The sequence below is a fragment of the Fulmarus glacialis genome, unplaced genomic scaffold (assembly GCF_000690835.1).
Source record: "Fulmarus glacialis isolate BGI_N327 unplaced genomic scaffold, ASM69083v1 scaffold8761, whole genome shotgun sequence".
In the NCBI taxonomy this organism is placed as follows: domain Eukaryota; kingdom Metazoa; phylum Chordata; class Aves; order Procellariiformes; family Procellariidae; genus Fulmarus; species Fulmarus glacialis.
This window is the reverse complement of record NW_009192182.1, coordinates 31,681-56,033: the sequence shown is the minus strand read 5'-3', so window position 1 is coordinate 56,033 and position 24,353 is coordinate 31,681. Positions and strand designations below refer to the sequence as shown.

At 42.9% G+C, this 24,353-nt stretch overlaps 1 protein-coding gene across 1 annotated transcript in view; it reads right to left on the bottom strand.

The window, feature by feature from the left end:
* The window catches only part of KLHL14 (kelch-like family member 14), a 46,932-nt gene that overhangs the window by 6,296 nt on the left and 16,283 nt on the right, over nt 1–24,353 (bottom strand). Inside the window, exons 2-4 of the mRNA XM_009586967.1 lie at nt 11,229–11,318; nt 6,650–6,728; nt 83–273 (exon numbers count right to left, since the gene is read on the bottom strand). Coding sequence (XP_009585262.1) covers nt 83–273; nt 6,650–6,728; nt 11,229–11,318 — 360 coding nt within the window. The remainder of the gene's footprint in view (nt 1–82; nt 274–6,649; nt 6,729–11,228; nt 11,319–24,353) is intronic.

Sequence of the window (24,353 nt, the reverse complement as noted above, 5' to 3'; positions counted from 1 at the left end):
ATGATTTTGAGTCCTGGGTTTTTGTTGTTGTTGTTTTGGGTTGTTTTTTTGTTATATAGCAGGAATTATAAAAGACACTGGCCTGAAATATATATCTTGCCATTGTGAACGGCTCCTGCATGGGCTGCCAAAGGTTGCGGTAACGAAGACACGTAACGCCACTCGTTTGTCTCCAGGTTGTAGCACTCCACGCTGGACAAGTAGCCAGTTTCGTTTCTTCCCCCAATTACATACAAGTTTTTGTCAAGGCGACAGGCGTAGAAACTGGCTCTCCTGGAGGACAGGGCAGAACAAAACAAAACAAGCCAACAACAAACCAATTAGCCACGTCAGCCATGTTTTTTTTCCTTTCCAACTGACTCCCTGAACTAAGATAGCGGCTCCTTCAAACGCTACTTCAGACAGAAGTGTCCAGGAGCCTCACATGCTTGCAGCTATCCTAGAGACTGTGGCTGCTTGCCTAATCAAATACATGCTCCACATCAAATGAATACTTCATTTTTGGTGTCAAAACAATTAAGCACACATCTGGCATAAAATACCCCTTTTCAAAGCTGTTTGTTGCTTCTTCACACCCGTGAAAGATAAAAAGGTGCTCATTAATGTTTGGGGCATTACCTTGTAAGGGATATAACAACTCAGTAAGACAAATGAAAAATGAGGTAGATAATGTAACAATAATAAATTATCTTGACATTCACTTTCTTTATGGTCCTTCAAGGGTCATTGTTCCCAATTTACTAAGAGAACCACATCATCAAAATTTTTCTTCAATTATCATTTTTTTCTTCTTTCTGCAGTACTGCAAATAGAATAACTTTCCTTATGCTAGGCACAATATTACATTTCTGCCCTTTAACTCAAAAGAGGTCTGTCTCCATCCAACTAACTCTGAGAAAAGTTTTAACCACCTGTTTGCTTTCACACGCAACTCAGGTATGCAGGAAAATAGTTACTGTTTCTGGTCAGGACTGCTAGGGATATATTAGTTTGTCTTCCTTGTGCCTCCAAAATTAACAGTGTCTGTTGCTGAAGTAAAAACGGAGCAGTAGATGATTCTGAGAGACCCTGTTTGGTGTAATCTACTTTCAGGGAAAGCTCCCTGTATTATTCAGCAGCAGGAAGGTTTGTTAGGGTAGAGGCCTTTAATTTTAAGCTGCAATGATATGAGAAAGAAAGTTGCAAAAGAGCACAGCTAGGCTAGGATGAAGACCTGTACAAAATGTTGAATGACAAGAATTGTCAGTCCCAAACCTCAAATTTTCTCCTGGGTGAAACTGGAGTAGTGTGCGAGCCCAGAGACAAGCAGGCAGGTGAGGCACGGCAAGGTCTAGCTCTGACAGCTCCTGCGAAACAGGCACGCTGGAGCGTGGCTGCAGCTTACCAAACCCTGCCCCGTGGCTGACACAAGGCACTCCGGTTCCTGCCCAGGCACCCAAATTTAAATCTTGGAGCGGCTGCATATTGCACTCCTGAATCGCACGGTACATCTTAGGGGCTTGATGGTCACCTGCACCATAAAGGGCTTGATCCTGCAGACTGCTGCAAAGCATTCGGGATGAGTGGTGGTCCACCTGCAGAGCACAACACCCTGCAATGAACAGCTCTGGTATGTCCCAATCCTCTCCAGGCTTCCCTATAGTCATCCCATGACCAGGTGGGCTAGCAAAGCCTGGTGTGCCGTGTCTCTAACCTGCCATCTAGCCAGGCACATGTTCAGGAGCATTTCCTTCAGTGAAGGCAGGAATAAGATCTCTCTCCTTTACCCAGCTGCCTATTTTCACAACATTTGTAGTATGCTTTAACATTTTGGAGAAATTTCCCTCTTTGTTAAATGTGGCTGAGACTGGCTGATAGTTTATAAGTTGGAGGAGAGGTCAGGCAGACATGAAGATACAGCCATGGAAACAGCAGGGCTGGCTGGGCATTCAGGGAACAGATCTGACGCAACGCCGCCTGTTTCTAGCCTTACTTTTTGGATTTGGTGCACACCTGGCAGGGCTCCTTATCCTGGCTGGTGAGGAGCTGCGTCACCGAGCACCTCTTCTCTACCTCTTTGCTTTCATCTTGCCTGCACCACAACTTGGACGGTGCAGTACAGCACCCCTTGTTGAGCAGGAACACTGGCATAAGGATAAGGCTACCAAAAGACAAGATAGAAACAGGAGGACAGGAATGCTGCTAAGTGCCTCCAGCCCAGCTGCTGAATTAAATAAGACCATTTAATTTATCTGTCAATGGGCAGATAGAAGCTGATGGCATATATTGCTCTGCATGGTCGGGCAGCAAATCGTGCATCTATGTTTTTAGCCTGATTTTCTATGGAAACAAAGCTTATTTGATTACACTGTACGTGTACCCATGTCTGCCTGAGTGTTGTCTCCTCAACAAAAACCTGCTGGCTGATTTCACTCTAGTTTGACAGAGGGCATTTGTTAGAGGCAATCAAGTGCCTATATGCTTCCTGAGAGTACGTGACAGGCCAGAGGTAAGACAGCCTGTAGCGGCCCCAAAAGTCGGAAAAGCTGCAGAGGTCACATCCTATGAGACATCAGAGAGCCTGCACGGGTGGGCACATGCTCTCCGACCCTCCTGTGTCTGGCAGCTGCAAGTCACAAACCCACAGGGTGCCTGTCGTCAATGCTTGGGGTGCTCACACGTCCGCTCGTCTGTCCTCGCGCACCTCCTCTGACAAACCTGTTAACGAACTGCTCTCAGCATGGTTTTTTTTAGGTCAAGTTTAAGAAACAGAGGTAGGTACAACTGGCAAGCATTACTATTTTAACTAGGATTTCACCGACATTATTCTGTATGTGTACTCCTGGTTTCATCCACACAGTGTCACTATAAGGAGCAAAAATGAAAGTGTCAGAACGCTTCACTCTTCTGCTTGGATGTGAATATTCGCTCAGTAACTCCTGGCCCAAATATTGTAAGCTGTTTGGTTTTTTACTTTTCAATGATACAGTGTGTAAGGGGCATGCTGTTAAGTGATGACTTTTTAAACTGCTGTAAAATATGATTCAGATTAAAATATAATAAAATAAAATAGCAATCTTTGCACAACAACTTTCCCCACAAAAGTGGGAAAAGGCTATCCATTCTAATGAGATAAATGGAATCCACCTCAGGATCTGAATATGGACAATAAGGCAATTATTTTGTGGTTTTCTTCAGGACTGCAAGTACTTGACGTTCACTGGTCTCTGAAATGCTTTTCCTTCACTCCCCTTCACTGAATAATCAACCCAACTAACTCCTTCTTGTAAGTACAAACACATAAAAGGGAAGAATTTCTTTCTGATTTCCACAGATGATGAATTTATGCCCTGAAACAGGAAATACAACTACCAGTCTGAGATTTAAAACTATCAATACTTTTACTAATCATCGCAATATCTGGACCTGATTTCAGGGTCACTGTTAGAGTGTATGCGTTGCTTTTCAAAAACTAAAGTAATCTTAATAAGGGTTAACATTACTATTATTAAAGTAATAGACTAAAATAAAATGTTAAATTGTTTTATCTCTTTTTCTGTGGCTTCTTTTCTCAGTTCACTTGGCCTCAGTGAGGACGCTGACCTGCTCATTTCCACTTTTGCTTCTTCAGGCCCTGGTACAATGCCGTGTTTTTTGCTGGTCTTTAAAAAAAAACTTTCAACTTGGAATGCAAGAAAAAAGAAGATGTTTTAAATATTATTATGTTCCACACACCTTGTCCAGCTCTGGGCTTAGCTGGCAAGACGGAACAGCACTGACTGAGGTGTCCAGCTGAGGCTCATGCCACAAGTTCAGATACGCCTGCTACAAAGACCACTCCTTCAGTAGGCATGTTAATCTAACTGAACTGCTCTCTGAAAAGCATCCCGTTGTTATTGCATCAGCAGGCAGATGTCTATTTCAAAAGCCGATGAGTCATTTGCTGTTTCTCTAAAAAACGCATGCCTGAAAATAGTACATACTTTTCAAAAGCATGTATTTTTGAGATGTTCTTCAAATGAAAAGAAACCAAACTTGGCTTTAAAGAAAATACACTGATGGCTCTGAATCCATAACGGGATTAGACTTTTCTTTATAGCTCATGCGGTAAAATCAATCAGATATGGATTTTAGCATATGAGATAAAAGTTTACTCATCAAATATTTCATACAGATTTTCAACTTGAGAACATACTGCCTGTGAATGAGACCTACATTTACCTGGCAGTCATTTCAAAGGAGCTATTATAGTCTATCCAGCCAATTATTCTCAGACTAAAATTCCTAAGTAGGTTTTGACTTGATGGACCATAATGACTCAGAAGAACCCATTAAACAGTCTGTCTTGTCAATGGTGCCTGCATTATGCCAGCAGAGACAGGGCGTGACCCTGTACTCCTAGCTGGGAAAAAATAGCCTGTTGACTTTAATGGGAACTTTATCTGACTGAAGGAGCTGGGGAAGGAGGCTGCTAAAAGCCCTCTCTTGTTTGTATGATCTTCTAAAAATTGCGCCAGACCCTACCTCCAAAGGCTGCAACAACTCTGAGGAAGTCATTAGGGATGAGCAAATAAACCATTAAAAACATTTTAGAAAGTGATTTGAAAATCCTTGTTTTCCAACAATAGGCCCAACGCTTAGGAGCCTTTATAGAGAAATAATGGGCAAGCCTATGAGTTATGCATCCTGAACAAAAGAGGTGACGATTAACGTTGTCATAGTAAAGCCCCTTGCAGAAGGAACTATGAATGAGTGGACCATTACATTTAAATAACACTGTAAGGAGCCGAGATGCTAATACATTACCGGGCAGCTGCTAAGAATGTGCAGCAGAGTTTCTGACTCTCGGCTGAAGGCAACAGCTTACACCAGAGCACAAGGCAAGTCATATTCCACACCTGCGATTATAAACTGATTTTCTAGTGAAACACAACTGGCCACTGTGTCCTACTGCCTGCTTTCTCCAACCCTCAACTACCTACTTCTGCCTTCTGAGCTTTGTCAGCCAAATAAGCCCAACCGTTCAGCCAGCCGCACGTGCCCTTCAGGAGTTTTGCTTGCAGATACCCAGAAGGCCTAATTAGGACACAGATTAGGCTCCACAGAAGAGCTTCAGGCTCAGTACAAACACTAGTCAGCCTCCCGGTTCACTGAGGATGACCTGCATGGCGACGCACACCTCCTGTCTCCCCCGCGCCAACACCTGAGCTGGTGGTGACTCAGTCCGGGGAGCTGAACCAGAGGGGAAGGCATCCCACTATTTTAAGGTAAATAACCCAGTTGTGGGGTTATCCCACAGTGCTGGCAGGAGTGAGGGAGAAGGCTGGGGGCTGCCAAAGCAGGGTCACCTCTTTAGCTAAAGTCTGCTGTTGGACTAGCTCTATTAACAACTAAAAAAGAAAAAGGAATTTTAGTAAAGGATTTTTACAGTAAAGGATGATGTTATTAATAAAGCCCAAAACTATAATGAACTGTGATGCTCTTTTTTATCTCTATTTATATGGCTAATTTTATCAGTTCACTCAGCTCCAACAGGGAACCTCCTCAGATCTGTTCCACTTTTGTGCTTTTTCATGCAGTGGTACAATGCAGTATTTTTTGGTGACAAGCATTGCACATGTGTCTGCGTATGGACTTAGGTAAATCAAACTGAATCCTGAACAAAGGCTCTTCAAAAACTCTACAGACTGACATTTTACCTCTGAAAATTTGAAAGGACAGCCGTATTTCCATGCATGTCGTAATACACACCTTGAATTGCAAGGTTGCATTGAGTTCAATGTATTTATGACTGCCAGACACCTGAACACTGGGGGCAGGCAACAGAAAAAGAGCTGTAATACTGACAGCACATGGAATAAGGAAAGTGTCTTAGGGAGGTGGTGTGAGATCTGTTGTACACTGGATCCATGAGAAGATGGGTGTTGAACTGAAGGATGGACATTGAATGCTGTTTCATAAAACAACATTGTAACGTTGGATCTTCTGCCTTTGAGATTCTTCTTAGGAAACATGCATCATTCGGTTCAGGTTTGGGGGACTTTTTACCTGCCAAGGTAGGATTTTGGATCCAGAGTTAAGTTTACGCCATCTTTACCGGTCATTGCTCAACTCTACGTGCACCTCTGCTCTTCGGTACACAATTACGATTAAAATGTATGCTACTCCAATATGCATTAGCTGACAGCAACTTCACTTAAAGACCACCTAGGATTAAGAGTTCTCTGACAAGGTGAGACATGTTGAGGAGAGCTTTTCATGGCTGGCATGGTGAAACAGGATGGAGTCAACATGTGAAGGTTTCAGTTCCCTGTAAGATATCTGACTATACTGCTTATTTACTGCAAACTCATGATGCTTCAGTCAGGGAACATGACAGGACACTGTGAAGACTTCAGAAAAATCCTTCAGACCGTACTCAGGCAACCAGTAATTGCACAAAGTCCATGGTTATTTTGCATGAGTTAGCCCTGCAGGATTTGGCATCTGGAGTTTTGAATTTGGAAAGTTTAAAAAAATTAGGAGACAAATGGGAAGCAACTGCATGCTGCAATTTTATCTCAGTATTTTCAATGCTTCTGTAGGCCTCCTTCCTCCCAGAACTAAGCCAAACTTCAGCTGCTCCTAGGATGATAAAACATATATTGAAAAACACGTAGCAGGTTTTTACCTCTCTTGCATGGGTGGAAGTTGTATCCAGCTGTTAAACCTGGGATCGTATCGGCTAACAAAGTTTGTACTGTGTTTCCCTGTAAAGATAGATTATTTTGACACTCAGCTGTTTGTTTCATGTATTTAACATCATGATTGTAATATATATTACATATACTTCACAAGTTGACAGCTTTTATGAAGGGTTCCCCCTTTTACAACAATGTATGATTACACTATGTGTACAGTAATAATTCAACAAATGGGGCACTGCAAGGTTTGAATTAGCAATTGTTAGCAGTAGAAGCAGATAGAGATTATTCTTGCTCTCTGTAGTAAGATCTTGAAAATGTGTATTTAAATGTGATACTTTCACAGCCACAATAAATCACAGCACTAAACAAAATTACTGCCCAAAAGAGGGCATCCCCACAGTATTTTTATGACTAGAGTATTTTGTGGCAGGTAAAAAAATCAAAGTGCAAACACGTGCTTTTCTTTCTCCTCACATCATCTCTACGTAGAATATGGTAAAAAAACCTTGTGCAAATAACCAGGAGCTGCATAAGCCATCAGCATGGGGTATGCAATGTTTGCACTAGATGGTTTATTCCACCATGTACTTTCAGTGTAAGTTAGAAGGAATTACACATGTGCATCGAAGGGGGAATACACTCTTAAGAGTTTTATTCCAAGTGTGTTAGCTAAAATATGAAACATGAGCAACATACACCAGCTAACTAGCTTATCCCTGCTGTAAAGCCCAAGGTCTGTATTCATGTCTTCACGATATTAAGATTTCATCTTATTTTACATGCAGATTGACATCAAAGCAAGAAAACTGAAGCAAGAGAGTGTATGGCAATTTCCTGTAACACCTGAGACTTCAACAGATGAGGATCTCGGAAACAGAAACCTTTGTTTATGTATGTGTGACTAAAAAATTGAATTAGAGGCTTCACAGGCCAGCAGAATAACCCAACTGCCTATGTCACAGTTCTATAAATGGTCACTGGGCATTCTACAAGGTGAATATTTTTGCATCAGAAAAGCCTCTGTAGGATTGGCTCGCTTTGCTTGTTTCATTCCACACTTACTTCAGCAAGTGTAAATAGACCATCAAGATTCTAGAGAAGAATAACGATACAGCTAGAATTTATATTCGTAATAATTTAAGATCATGTTCTACAAGAAAACAGAGAAAGAAACCATGTTGACCGCTCCGTCTGGAAGCAAACTCATTCCCTCGCTATGTTATAAGCATGTTCTATATGAGGAGGGTAAAGCAGAAGACTGATGAATAATGCAGCATTTCCCTTCAAATCCAGCGTGGTGCCTAATGAGGACCAAAGCCCTTTATGCTGAGCACCACTCAAACACATCTCAAGACATAGGGTGAGATCTCCATACACTAAGGGCAACTGGTCATTTTGCCACTGGGTTTAGTGAAGTGAGGCTTTGCTCTTGGTCCCTATCTGAATATCTTTAGTCTATACAGACAATTTAGAAAAAGCAGCATTGAGAGCTATAGATTCAGTAAACCGCAAAAGAGTAACAGCAGGCATCTAACTGGCTCTAGGTCTCACTATTTAGGACATTTATTAATCTATTTCTATTTCAAAAAGCAGAATTTCAAAACATTTTAAGTATTGATCATAAGTTTGGACTTCTAGTAGGAGGTTTTAATGCTGCCATATTCACTACATCTTTCAGAGTTACTGAGGACTTCAGTGGTCACTGGTTATATAGCAGCTTTTAAATTGTTGTCATACAAACCTATGATTTGGGCACCTTGGCCTCCTAACATAACATGTGTCATACACATATTCACTACAAATACCTCGAATGTAGAAGACTATACAGTGCAGGGCAGAAAGAGAAGGGTTTAGTGAGCCTCGAGTGGGAATACAGGATACAAATCTGGTCCCTTCACAGGAAGGGAGATGAAATCGAACTAGAACAGGCACAAAGAAGAGCTACTGTGGTGACAGGAGGAACAGAAAGTTTACCTTATGGCAGGAGAGAAAGAACTTGGCTTGTTGCACCTAGGAAAACAAAAGCTGAAAGGGGATAGGAGCGCTGTCTGTAATACATCAGAAGAACAAATCTCCAGGAGGGAGATTAAGCTAAACTAAACTTTAACTATTAAGTTCTCAGCCAACTTTGGCATGAGAACAAGGTGATTTAGACAGTCAAAGAATACATTTTACTGGAAATTAGAATAAGGGTCCTAGTCATTTAGAGCAATTGGATTCTGTAACAGCTTTCCAACAGGAGTATAGGGGCGAAAAATCCAACTGTTTTTCGAATGGAGCTTAGAAAATTTACAAAATGGGCCTATATGACGCCTGTGATGGCAGGAAAAGGACTTGATGACCTACTTAAGCTGCCTGGTGTAACTGGTTTGACTCCAGTTTAATTTTGGAATTCAGTTTGCATGACAACTGTATATTATTTTGCCTTGCTCATCAGTCAGGAGGTTTACACGTTAGGAAGCACCTGCCGGAACGCAGAAACTGTAACAAGTGATCGGAAATCAGGATTAGCAAATCAGGACGATGGGACAAAAGGAGGCAGGTGCTGCTGCTCTCTGCTCTCTACAGGAAGGTCTCTGCAGCCATGCCAAAAGGTGAAGGGCTCTGAAGGTTATGAAAGTTGGTCTTAATCCATGCCTGCAACCTGCTCTCATAAGCGTTTACTTGTGTGGGGATCCCTTGTGACTGGAAAGGTATAGCCATAGGAGGATGTAACAAAAAAGAGAAAAAAAGTCTCCCGTGCTCTCTAGGTTATCAGGAAGTCACAGGAGCAGCATGGAGGGTACATGGGCGCTCCTCGGGGTCCACCCGGCTTCTCAAGAGCCTGCAGGTCTGATGGCTAAAGAAATGCATGGTGCTCCTTCCATTGCCCTCATCTTAAGGATAAGTCTGGAAAAACACCTGGCACATTCTCATTCAAATCAAAAGCCTTGTAATGCTCTGGGCAAGACAGTTCCAGCTAGGTCCATATGAAGCCCCTTCTGTACTATGAGGATAGCAAACAACGGCCTTTACATAAATTCAAGTGGGTATGTGCGAGCAGTTCCCATATAGCTGCACATTTAAAGCAAATCAGTTTCAAGAAAGAACTAGCCCAGCAATAGCACAGGATACAGTTTACGGTTTTCAGGTCCACTTTTTGTGACAAGTAAGATCCATTTCTCTTGGGGTAAATTCATAAAGAGATCAGTATCAGCAATGCTCCTACCTCTTTTATTCCTATCTTCTCTACAGACAAATCACAGCTCTGGTTCATAGAACAAGGAAGCTGTTAGACATCCGATGGCAACGTCTTCAGCTCAGAAGTTGATCTAGGCGACCTCAGACCTAAGGTACTATCCATCTCACAGTTGTGCTCAACTCCTATCTCAGCTGCAGGATATGTACCCATTCTTACGTCTCTCCATGATCTTGCGACTCAGTTTCCACATCTTTAAATTGTGGGTAATTATACTTCTTTTCTTTCATCCTTCATGTGACATGGCTATTTAATTATAAACTGTCTGGAACAAGGTCTGCCTCTTCTTATGCCTACGCCAACCACTAAGCACAACATGGGCCCTCAGTTGTTGGATGTGGCTGATGCTCCTAATAATAAACACCATTAATGATACCACGCCATCTCCTGTTTAATAAATAGAAGATCCAACAATAGAACTGAAGACATTTAGTGGTATTTTTAACTACACGGAAATATGCTTATAGGGTGGACTGGATTGTTTGTCTCAGGTTTTAGGAAGTGAACAGATGTAACAATTTTCTATAATTTGGTTTACTACAGATGCTGAAATGGGGCATTCACAATAAAATATATGCAGTATATGTAATTTCAGCTGGATCCTCTGGTGTTTTAAAGTAAAAATGTGTACCTGCAAGCTGTTTTATGGTTTCTCAGTCATAATTATCTCTGTTACACAGACTGCTACAACTACAACCCTTTCTTCGTGTGCAAGCTTTTTAACAATGTCTTGACAATTTTGTGAATTTTGCAAGGCATGGTATTCTCCTTTTGCTTTGCTCAGAAGCCTGTTAAATTGTTTAATTTCTCTTTGCGGTAAATTTATGAAGTAATCAAATCAAAGAAGGTAGCAGCAGATAATCTATATGAGAAGCTCTTGCACAAGACTAAAAAAAGGACCAGTTTAAGAATCTCAGAGTCTAGATAATTAACACATTAACAACTTTAGCTGCGAGTATCTGGTTTGACAATAGAAAGGAAGCATTCATCTACTGCAATTGCATTATTATATTATGACTGGAAGGAGACTGGAAATGAAGGTTAAAATTCTTAACAGCTGCTGCCTGGGTGCATGCACTTGAAAGAGTCTGTTCTGCTGCCTGTGGCATTTCTCAAGGGATGTGGAAGCTGATGAATGAAGGAGGTGCTAATGCTAAAGTACCAGATATTTATTACATCAATATCTAAAAGTAGCCTTTATTAGGTTCAACAATTAGGCTGAGGGTCCTCAAAATCCCTTGCTAATGACTACATCAGCTGACCTGACAGACAGACAGACAGAGGAAGGCAGATGCTGCCTGTGCCTTTTAATATTCTATACATACCATTCGGGTTCCATTGGTCTTCTCCTCCCAGCACGAACAAGAAGTTTTCCACTTCCACAACACAGTGATGGGCACTGTTATATGGCATAACTGCAAGCAAAGCAAGAATCCTTTGTCAGCTCAGGGCACTGATTCCATCAAATATTTCCAAAGGTACAAAATACAACACTGGGATTACATCTGTATAAAATAGTGGGGGAATGCATCACCCCAAGCATGTATGTCCACTGAATTAGCAGCAGACAAAGCCACTTATTAGTAATCTTACATTATTCAATCTTGCAAATAATTGAGGAAAAAAGCTGGAATTCTGCCCCCCCCCACCTGCCCAACTGCTGCTCTAAAACCAACTTGTAACAAGGGGTGAAGTTGCCTGATATTTCCCTGAAAATAAGCAGATGCTAGGAATCCTAGTATGATAGGAAACATTAAGAAAACCTCGGCCCATCTTTGTTCTGCTGGTAATGTTTCCACAAGAAGAGTCAGTGTGTTCAGTAGCTTTCTATTACACAGCAATGAACAAGCTGCATTTCCATACAGTTTTAAGTTTTTAAATTAAGGTCCTGCTGATTTAATGCCTTTTCCAAATGTATACGCTTAATTTCCTGTACAATGTCATTAGCAGCACAATCACACATTTTCTATTCATCTAATCAGGAAGCCCTTTGTTAACAAAGATCAAAACTGTGGCGTTAGGTTTGCAATATCCGTTTTTTGGAGGTGTTGCAATTACTATGGACCAACTACAGTCACAATAATCTATTTTTTTAAATTTACATGTTCCACTGCAAATGCTAAGACACAAAAATAAGGACTTATATATACATAATATGCACATATTATTGCAGTGTCATACAGCACTATTGTGATACTATTTGGTAAATGTAAACTTACACAGCATTAGTTATCATACCACATAGAGTAGTTTTGGCCCAGTGACACCAGTAGGAAAAATGATGTCCTTGTTCAGCTCATCATATGGGCACCTTAAATCTAGGTGAGGACAAATGGGGAGGTGATGTGCATGTACAGGCAGGGAACTTATTGCTTGACACGGATCAACAGAGCACTTAGGAAACCAGTGCAGTGGGAAATCAATATGACTCAGGGCCAGCTCTTACTTTGTGCTCTTTTGCCAATGCCAAAAAAAAAAAAAAAAAAGGGCAAAAAAAAAAAAAAAAAAAAGAGGCAGCCTATCTCACACTTGGATTATTTTGGGTGATATATCTCTCATTTCATTTGTTTTATTATCTTTTATTTTTCTCAGAATGCAGTTGTGCAGTATAGCATATGCAAATAATAATAAGAAGAAATACGCACAGCTTTGTTATTTAGGACACATTTTCTTAAAGATCAAGTGGGCTCATTTAAGCTTCTTACTGAAGTTTTTGCCAAGGCAATGATGAATAAGTAAGGTACATTTTTAGTTTCTAGTAAAGGTCGAATATCATTTTCATAGTCTGTGCTCTTACAAGTCATGTAAGTGAAGCAGTTCTTAAATTGGGCAGCCAGGTACAGCGAAAGTTAATTAATTAAGATTATTTGTTACTAGTACACTTTATGTAACTGGGAAGTAATCCTATACTAGGCACTGCATATGATCTTGTACTACCTATAGATTCCTACAGTGGGATGAAAGAATGAAAAAGATTTTTGTTATCTTCTTAGCCCCCATATCACAGAATCATAGAATCATTAAGGTTGGAAAAAACCTCTAAGATCATTGAGTCCAACCGTCAACCCAACACCACCATGCCCACTAAACCATGTCCCTAAGCGCCTCATCTACACGTCTTTCAAATACTGACAGGGACGGTGACTCCACAACTTCCCTGGGCAGCCTGTTCCAAGGCCTGACCACTCTTTCAGTAAAGAAGTTTTTCCTAATGTCCAGTCTAAACCTCCCTTGGCGCAACTTGAGGCCATTTCCTCTCGTCCTATCACTAGTTACTTGGCAGAAGAGACCGACACCCACTTCACTACAACCTCCTTCCAGGTAGTTGTAGAGCGCAATGAGGTCTCCCTTCAGCCTCCTCTTCTCCAGGCTAAACAGCCCCAGTTCCCTCAGCCGCTCCTCATATTTATCTCATTCTTTAATCTCAGACATTTTCCCGTTTTAAAATTCTCTCTCTCAAAACCCCAGTACTTTCCTTGGTTTTGTGGATGCTTGTACTACAGAATGAATTTGGGTGTCCCATGGGAAATTTGCTGTCTTCCTTAGATGCTTTTTGGGACCCCTCCTCTCAGGAAGAGACTTCCCAGGATCAGTCCACAGAGTTTTCAATTCTTACCTCATCCAGTGCTCTATTATGGTTTCAAATTAGGTCCAAGCCAGTGGTTGTACTCTCAACCAGGCTCTTCCTCTGGTCAATCTGGAGATCTAGCATTTATTAGAAGAACTGTCTGCAGGCAGCACACATGCATATTTTTCACATGTTGTGTTTCCATTTTTAGAAACACTTTTGTTTATTTATCCTCCATATTGACACAAACAGGGCCAGTAGAGGAAGAAATTATATTTTAAGCTTTTCTGCTGTTCCCATGCATATAAACTATGCAGTAAGACTCCCACACTTATAATGATAATTAAACCTTGAAAACTAAGGGCTTAATCCTGGCTCCTACTTAACTTGATGGCAACATTCCCACTGATATGGGATTGGGCCCAAATGACCTGAACTACCATCCGTAACTCATGGGAAAGCTAAAGGGAAGCTTGCCCTAGAAAGGAGGGTAGTATCTGGGCTTCAGAAGGAAAGGTGACTGCAATAAAACACTGCACACCTTTACTACGACCTTTGTTTCTCACAGAGCTTTGGGGAAAACTCTGTTCTTGGTCTCATGAATCTGCCCATGGGGCTGGAGGGGGCTGGACAAAACAGGGAGGACGGAGTAACACTGTGGACATCTAAAAGGGAAGGAGTTTTGGCATTGAAATTGCCAACATCGCAGTCTTTCTCCCTGACCTTTTTCAGGGTCCCTCAGAATCATGAGTTATACACAGAAATCAAAACCATGGGAATGAACGGGGTTTTTTACTTCTATAAAAAGCCACTTGAAAGCACAAACCATGGGAATGAACGGGGTTTTTTACTGCTATAAAAAGCCCCTTGAAAGCATCAGAAAACTTGTGCTGTAAACCGTAATTCCTTATGAACACACACCCATATAGGACATAACTTTTCATAGATATAGTCAAAATTACGTGGCAATGAGCATGCAAAATTCAGCCTCTAGTAGGAACAATCTTCTCAAACGCACTGGGCTTGCCAGGGTGTAAGAGGAAGAATTTGGCCCATGACACAGTCTGGCCAGGCTGCTGCTTTCATTAATTTTATATGAGCCTTTGTCTGCTGTTTTGCTTTAGTAATGTGAAAATCCCATCTTCTAATTTTTTGATTTCAACTCAGCGGAACACCTGCCTGCCCCGCAAAAAGGGTATTTGAAGAGAAGTTTGTACGCCACGCTCAAACACAGCCCAGTGTGAGTTTTTAGCGTGTCAGTCAGTGAGTTAGAGGGAAAGGGTAAGGAGAAGCTAATCAGGATGAAATGAGATTAAAGGCTGTCTAATTTTACAGCAACTGTGATCCATCAGCCACTGTGAAAGTGACAGTGGAAATGAATGATGGAGACAGACAGGTGGGGCTGTACATTTCACTGATTTATCCTCAAATGCACTGGGCCTTATTTTATTGAGTGAACATGACCGCATTTATCATGACTGTCATCTAAACCCACTTCCCTCCATTTAAAAAGGTCACTTTACTAGGAGGGAGTAGGATAGAGGCACTTTCAAAACAGATTTAGAATTTAATAACACATGTTTATAAAACCCTGTGCAAGAATTCTCAACTTTGCTAAAGACCGATTTAAAAGGAAGGAGAAAAGACTATTAAAAAGAGGAGAAGATGAAAAAAAGCCATGGTCATCTGAGAAACATGCTTAGCTACCAAGGCGATAGGTGCCAGAGAATTTTGTGAGAAGGACAGATATAAACAGATTAGTCGGAGCGGGCAGAAACCACCTCCTCTAGGCCCCTGCCCCTCACACGCACTTCCCAAAGCGCGGGAGGCCCACGGTTAACAAACTTGTCCTTTCCTGGACCAAGAGCACAAACGAGTCCAAGCAGCCCTACAACAACCCCAAAGGACAACACCCCCACCAGCCCCCTTCCCACGCAATTTATGTATGATCGGCAGCAGACCCTCCGTAAGGTGGAAGGCAATTTCTCAGGTACAGATACGTAACATGCAGAACTTCCTAGGTCAAAAGCAAATGGGTGATTTATACTTGAGAATGATCTGGAAGGCAGTAGAGTCCAAGACCGCAGTGGTGTTTGCTAAGAAATACTTCACTACACAAACATCAGTGACATTGTGCAGGAGGTGACACACACGGACGTTCTGCAGACGCAGACGCAGGTGGGAGACGCAGCAGCCCTCTGCACCTCAGGATAGCTGTCCCAGGCAAAAACTCCTCACATACGCCAAACCTTAACTAATAAAAGGCACCAGAAGATGTTCTGGGACCTGCTTTCAGAAACAGAGTCTACAGCTTATAGCCAAACGCTCATGAAACCAAACACTCTCAACCATAATGCCTATGAGCTCAGCCAGACGCAATGATGCTCCAAAGGCACCTCCAACTTTTGTATGGGGGTGACTGTGACACTCCTCACTCGCCTAATAAACAATAACGTGCTGTTTGTCTTACCCAGTTTTGCTTAGTTTCTGCCAACAATTCCACATTTAGGAAACAGCATCTGGTTGTTCTCCATACATTAATCAAGCGGTCATCAGTTCCTTCTTCTCCTTACAATCCACATTCCCCTGTCTATCGTCACTTCAACACTAACTAGCAGGGAAGAAGGGGGAACAGGAATGGCATTTCCCAAGACAGAAGGAGGGATGAGCTGTAGTCCCAGGAGATCTGAAAGCTGTGATACAGCCCATAGCCATTCCCCTGCTCTGCTAAAAACTCCTTTCAGAAACTGCACTTGATTCTTCTACTCAGACTTAAAAAAAAAAAAAAAATCCATAGATTTTTCACTGCCCTGAACTGTTCAGCTGCTTGGGATACAGGAGGTACCGAGAGGAAAGCCAAGAAATTTCTTCCTCAGCTACTGCACAGCTTGAACATAGCTCCTTCAAGACTCAGTACACACCCGGAAGTCATGCTTATCATCTCTAATGACCTGTGCAGATGACGCAAGAGAAGAGTATGTTTCCAGAACCAGGATGTCATTACCAGAGGACATACGGAGTCATTAATGACCTTCCACAATATTAACAGCCTAACCTGTTGGCTACATAATATTCAGCTACTGCTACTTGAAAACCGGTTATTTCCACAGCTCTCCAGAGGGCAAAGTAACATGAGGAGATGCCTCTTTCCAGTACAGAAGGCACCTACAAACTCACTTTAGGAAACACTGATTTGCTCACGGCAGAGACACAATATTCATTTAATTCCCAAACCAATCCCCAAAATGCTGGCCAGACCACAGCTAGTCCAATTATTTGTTGAGAACAGAATATCAGACACAGTTCACCTTTCTTTGGTTCATACATCATTGGCAGGAAGACTATGCATTTATTACTGTATGTTACTTGTTATTTCTCACCAAGGAGGTTATGTAAACAAACGCTAGGATTCCTCTGTGAATTGTTCACTTCAATTGTTTGTTATTTAATAACTGTGGGGAAAGAATGACCACAATAAGCATGAAATTCTAGCCTCGATGAACATGGTGGGAGTTTTGCCATTGACTTGAAAGGCATCGGGTTTTCACCCACTGGTATTTTCTGCTGAAAAGATAATAAAACAAAGTTAAAAGAGGAGAATAATCAACAGTAGATCGCAAATACCTCTGTTAACATTCCTATGAGCAAACTGCACCTTGTCACCTCAAATTCAAGCAAATACATGGGAAGTACTTTTTCCAGTAACACACCAATGCCAATCTTAAGTCTGAGCTCAACTCAGTGGGGGAAGCCTGGGACAATCCAACAGCAGTCACCATAAGCAGAAAATCCTAAGATGATCAGGATGAAGCACTTTGCCTCAAAGTCACCTTTGAGAACAAATAACTGGTATAGCTCTGGTCCAGCTGCACCACAGAGCACTCCATCAGCTCAGCTAGAAACTTCATAACCTCTTAATCCCCGTGCCAGTTTTGTGGCAACTCCACTCAAGCCATCACAGGTAGGATGGGCACAGGGCAGCTGAGTTCATCTAGGACACAGCCCCTACTTCAATTGAGGCTGCAGGTAAGCAAAGGTAAAATGCCACCCCACACCTACCTTCAATTCAAGATAACATAAGCACTAAGAAAGAGTTATCTGAGCAGATGAAAGCCCTTGGAATCAGTCGCAACATAGTAAATGGTATTTCATATAATTAAGATATTTCATATTACTTAAGATATTTCACATTATGAAGATATTTCTTATTAATGAAAATACCAATTTTTTCATTCAAATGTCCAGAGTTATTCTTTTGATACATTCTCTGGAATAACACCAGCCAGGTTTTTCCAGCAGGGTTCTCAGTTTGTTTTAATGGGCTAAATTTTTCATAAGTGACCATCTGAAAGAAGACACTTAAATTCATGCTGATGCACCAGATCAGGCAAACATAACATCAGGAATAGCTGGCATGGTCAGCTCCCCCCTGAAATAAATTGTTTTAAAGTTACTTGGATGCAAGTTCTGAGTACAGACCCGTCTGCTTCCGTGGATAAAATTCACCCTATGGCAGAATGTTCTATTGGGTTTTCAGCAACACACACATTTGGCTGTTTGCAAGAACAAATTTTATCCATATATTTTCAAAGCTGCAAGCACCCATTTGGATTTCATTTGAATAATAAAATAAAGCTGCCTACTTGGATGAACAGTGTCTGAATAAAGTAGAAAAATACTGCATTCCCACCGTAAAAACTGATTTTCCTGTACTAAAATCCTGACGCAATCCTCCCCGTGCAGTGTATAGCAAACCTATGCACGCTCTTCTGTGCCCCCCTGCCGAATTTCCCCATGGAAATGACTCCATGCAGCTGAACTGCTGATACAGCGTCTGAGAAGCACATGTAAGTGAATACACCAAACTTCTTGGCATGACATGGAGCAAGGGAATGTAATGCACAGTCCTGTGGGAAGCAACAATTCCTCTTGTTTTGTTATCCTCTACCTGCCCGCCAACCTGTTGAAGGCTGCCCAGGGCAACCAAGTGCCCCACCGATTCCCACAGACCATTTATCATGAGACACTTGCTGTCCACCACCGTGAGCTATGCAATGTTACCTCAGTGATGGTTGCTCTCCAGTAGAATATGCTGTGTACCTACTCAGGCCTGGATTTATGGCCTCTGAAGTAGAGCCCAACACATATTACTGGGGAATGACATCTCACCACATCGTAACAGTCTCATGATGAAACATTCATGTGTGACATTTTGCACAACAAAATCTCCTCATGGAGGAAATTATGAATAGTCCTGATGGGAGAAAACCACAGCAGAGTTGCCAGAAAGCTCCAGAAAGAAATACTATTTTGTCCCACTGGAGGCTTTCAGGTCCTCCAAGATGTCAGTTCAAGGACATCATTCCCTTTTCTAACAGAGCCACAGGACAGAAGACCCCAACCAGGAGTAGTGTGTTAACACCCAGGTGCTTGTGACCAGTTGCATCTGTTTGTGGCTCAGTTTCTACCTGACCTTGAGATGCACGCATTCTCCTGGTCTCCTCTGAAGGTAACCTTCCACGCTCAGGATAACCACAACTGCTGCTTGCATTTTCCTGGCAGGATCCTGCTCAGGGACGCATCTCTTTAAAAGAATTCATCACGTGCAGCAAGATCTTACTTGGTCCCCACTGCCCCAAGAGTCAAACCTTTCACTGTTTTCTCTCTCGGTCTCAGTACTTCTTATGCTGCTCTCCACCCTTGACTAACACATTTTTTTAAAGGAACCAAAGGTTTTTTTCTTCCCATTAGGTCTTGAAGCCATTCTAGGAGAAGAAATGTGATTTTCCATTTGGAAAATTCTACATGGAGGGGGGATGTGCCCATATTTCACCATATTAGAACAGCGGTTTCGATACACTTAAGTTCACTCATAATAGATAAATTGAAACCTTCAGAATTGCACTGCTATGGTTTTTTTTACTTTTCCTTTTAAATACTTCAGTATTCGCAAACAAAAGGTTTTGTTTACAAGGGGGTCCAGCACATACCTAAAGCACTAGACATAAAGCAGAAGAGGGCGGAAGGATCTGTCCAATGCTTACCACCAGGAAAAAAGTTTAAAAAATGCTTTCTTTCCCAGAAGACATATACCTTGTACAGGTATCTGAAGAAAAATCTTAAACTTCCAACATGCCTAACTTCCTGCATGCCCAAGCACAGCATGCAGAAGCAGAGATGTCCATGTAGTATTACTCTAATGCACCTAGGCTGCCTAAATAAAGCTCAGGTGTCCCTGCCAGGGACCGCAAGAAGGCTCCGAGTTCATCTTTAATGGACAGGCCACTCAGACAACATACTGTCAGGGTGCTGAGGGCACCAACAGGACCCAACGGCCCTGACCAGCCTGGGGTGTCCCCCAACACCACTTGCCCATGGGCGCATGAGCCCCATTTCAGCTCAGGCCTGGGCACCCAGACCTGGCCTGGACGGACCCCATGTAGGTACACTGTAGCGTATCTCCAGTCTTGTCTTTGGCCTTGTCTCCTGGATGGACTTTGGACCCATGTTGAGGCCTGTCCTTATGGAGCCACCGGCCCCACCGTGCCCTGACACACATCCATAGGCGGGAATGCTGCTGCCTGACCAAGGACAGCAGCCCAGCCTTTCCCTCGATTCTGCACGTCCCTACCAGCACCCTGAGAAAAAAGGCACTTGGAGATACCCTGCCAGAGCTTAACGTTCTCCTCACCATCAAAATAGTCATTCAAGTACCAGGAAATGAGTGTCTTACTGTTGACACCTTTTCCATGTTGGACAGAAAAAAATATAATGTATCATAGTCTTTTCTCAGGATGGGCAATAAGCGCCCACTCTAAAATGTACGAACCACTGGGCAAACAAATACAGAAGGAAACAGAGGAATCAATCCACGTAAATCAGGTAACACCAAAGACTGGTTTCTCCAACCAGGCAGAAACGTTGCTCTCCTAGACCTTTCCCCACAGATCAGCTCCCAGGGAAGCGAAATGGCAGACCTACAGACAATTTTCAAATTCAGGGAAGGAGATTTGACCTGGGCAGCAAAACCACATACTTACGGAAAATTGGCATAGATCACTTACTTTGTAAATCTAGACACAGAAGATAAAATTGGAATGTATATCTGAAAAAAAATCCATTAATAGATTTGGACTAAATTTATGTTAATTTCTTTTGTTTTCTATAATAACAGTACTGTTTAATATTTTCAGAAAAACTGCTACGAAAAATGTGTTAAGATGCCTAATCATAATGAACAGAAAAATTCACTTCACATGAGCACTCATACCAGAAATTCTGTTCTGTCTCCTCAAAGACTTTTTGTGGATTTAGAAGTGTCCAGTCAGGAAACAGAAGCAAAACCATGTTTCTCAAAACTGAATACCAAGCTGAATATCCTAGCACAAGCAGCTGTTTTTTAAATCAAGTGGTGTCAAAATTCATGGGCTGAACCATGTTCACACAGAATCACAAATAATTCACAAATCACACAGTAGTGCATGGTCATGGACTGCTGACAAACAGGATGAAAGGTCAGGTTAATTTAAATCACTAGCCATGCCGGGACTGCAGGATTCGACATGTACAGTACAGTAAATTAAAGTCGTTGTGATTAATCACAAATACTTAAAATATACCTAACTAAGTATCCTCAACTGGCTTGCATTTTCTGTGAAGGAGTTAATTTTGCAAACAGTATTGTTCATGAAAATATCATTGTCAGTTAGGTGAAGGGAAGCGAGGACTGAGACACAGTCTGAATGAACAAAACTGGGACTCCCTGTGCTAGTAACCCTGGCTTGGACCAGGTTCTGGTGGAGACTGAATTCAAGAAGGGAATGAAACTGAAATGAACAGACAGGGATGGCTTGGATCAGGTCGGAGGGGACGTGGCAGAAGGGACTGGGACTGGAAGAAGACATGGCAAAATCTGCGAACACAGCAGCACATACTGCTGATCCAGAGCCCCAAGTCCTGCACTCTTCATACTCTGCATGTCGGTGGACACTTGTGCTGTTTACACACCCTGGTTCCCAGGGCACATAGCCTCCACTGTCACCAGCAACCAACAGGCAGAGATGTGTACAGCAGATCTACAAAGCCAGCCTACATGATGCACCGTTTCTCAGTGTACCTTGAAAAGGCAGTTTCACCTCCAAGTCTATGAAAATGCCGAGGAGATGTGGGGCACTCAGAAGTTACGGACTGCCATTACGAGAGGCTGCAGTGTGCATCTCCTCTGGCACCTCTCTGTTTATTTATGCTGGCATGGTCCTTAAACAGCTAACCATGACGCTTCCCAACTGAAGGTTCGGTCCCACGAACACCAGAGACCTGCAGAAGCTGCCACTGCAAGAAACATTTCTGCCCTTTCTTGTCCCAAGTCCCATCACTCCTTGTGATGGCTGATGCATGCATGCAGCCAAGCAATAAACAAACAAGAAACCACATTATTTTTTTAAGGTGCATTGAATTTAACCCAGATATGTTCCCACTATGCTTCTCTGCCTGGCCTCACAAATTGGAGTTAGCAGGAGTGCGAGGCCTTGAGAAGAGAAGGACTGATGTACCAAAAGCAGCACCAGCTTGCGTCAGCTTATCGTGGTTGTAAAACTACAACCTCAGCACACAAACCATTTAAATGGGTCTAACCCAGTGTTGCTGTGGCCCTGCTCCTCACAGCCCAGGCAATCCAGGCCCCATTTCGTGCTGGCATAGTCTCTCCTCGGCACCCCTCAGTGAGCCCTTCCAAAGCAATAATCTGGTGGAAAAATAACCCAGAAAACACGAAAGTAAATTTCCATTTTGGTTTAATGCCCTGAGCAGGCTCACTTATGAGTTCCAGCTCTGACATGAAGGAGGAGACAGGACCATGGAATGGGGTTTGGGTGGAAAGGAACTTGAAACAACAGCAGCTTCACCTACCATATGGCTGTGCAGGGGATGAAGCTGCCCTATGAATGAACCAGGTAACAGTGAACAAGACCTCTGACAGCAAGAGGTTACTTCACTTCTGGAAGGTGTGTAGGGAGAGGCTGGGGGCTGCAGGAGCAGATGGGATTTCTCACAGTTATGGCAGCTGTGCCCTGAGCTGGGGGCTCTGAGACAGGATTCTGTCCCTGCCTTTGCCACATGGTTTTACTGTAGTGCTAGAATAGTCCCTTAAGCTAATTTTTTCCACAGCTACCCGTTTCCGCTGTTCTGAAAAGACTAATTACGTGTGGTTCATTTTCGGAGAGCCTGATCTGATCCCTGTGTCTGATACACAGGAGCGCTCTGTGCTCACTGCTGTTAACTGAAGTAGGTGGGAGAGGCAGTCTGGAAAGCAAGGTCTGAGGGTCTTGAAATGGGCACCCCAAAATAAGGGATACCTTTGAGTTTAACCTCCTTGCACCTCTGTTCCTCATCTGCAAATTGGGAACAATGGCAGACTATGCTCCTCACAAAGAGGATGGTGCAAAAATACCGTAACATGCCAATGAAGCAGTTGGCCCTGTTGTTGTGAACACTATAAAGGAAACCTTGTGAAAAAATTCTGTCTTCATAAGACTTCAGTAGCGTGTGACAGACAGGATCTACTTGCCGAACAACAGAGAAGAAAAAATACTGTGAGGAGAAATTCAGCACGGTACCTTCTGTGCACTGACATGTGACAAAGAATAGTGTGTGATATCGTTAGAGATTGTATCTTAACGCTTATGCAAACAGAGGCCGAATTAAGGTTGCAGACGCAGCTCAATTCTCGCATTTCCTAACTCTGGAGGGCTTGGCGTCGCCGTCTGTCTAACGCTCTTTTCAAGCTTGGTGCAAGTCCCTTGTGTGTGATCCACCCTAGGTCTGGCAGGCAGCTAGCGCCTTCCGTATCCTGCAGCTGCTCCAGCATCTCTGGATCACCCACATAGGTGCTGTGGAGTCCGAAGTCTACCCAGCCCATGGCAGGATTTGCAGGAGCCCTCCTCCTCCTCCTCCTCCTCCTCCTCCTGCCGCATTTCCTTCTCGCCGGCAGTGTGAGGCTAAGCCACTAGATGGGGTGCGGTGTGCTCGGCTCCCCCTCCCCCGGGAGAGGCATTTCAATCATCTTTTGGCTTCGGGTTTTGCAGCCAACCAAAAAACAAAGAGGTGAAACGCAGCACAAAAAAAGACGTAGCCAGCTTCCTCCCAAGCAGTTAACTTCTGCTTGTTCCTCGTGTTCGGCGTGAAAGGGAAGAAATCAAACGGAGTACGCAAACCCCAGCGAACGCTCGGCGCATCAATCCTGGCGGATGCTGAGCCGCCCCGGCTCCTGCTGCCTGCAATGGGCACGACGGGTGCTCAGGCTCTGGCACGGTTATCAGTCATACCTGCTTTGCCTCGTCTTGTCTCAGCTCCCCGAACCCAGACTGCGTGAGGATCAGTCAGCGATTTCTCTGGCAGTCCACACACATCTGCTTTTCTACTCCACGCGCCAGTCCCAGTGAAATATAGCAGGCACAGTTCCCTTCCCCACCAATACGCCGCCAAATCTCTCTCTCTCTCTCTCTTAATGATGATCTGGAAGCTGGGTAAAAAAACATGCTCGCTTTTGACAAAGAGCGTGCTTCCTCATTACAGGGGTAAGGAAGGGGAAAGAGGACATGAAGAAACTGTGATAAAAAAAAATAACCTACAGAATTACAGGAAAAAAAAAGAATCCTTTCTAAAACAGTCACTCCTTTCCAATGGAAACACAGTGTTTTACTCGAGGTTAATCCCAAACTGAACTGCATAAAGGTGGTCAGATTAAAGCTCTCTTCTCGTGTCCCTAAAGAACAATTTTTTTGGGAAGGCACGCAGAAGCTGAAGCGTGCCTATTCCATCAGGAATGTGGGAAGAGACTGGTATCTACCTGCATATGCACCACTGTCGAATAACACCTTCTCTC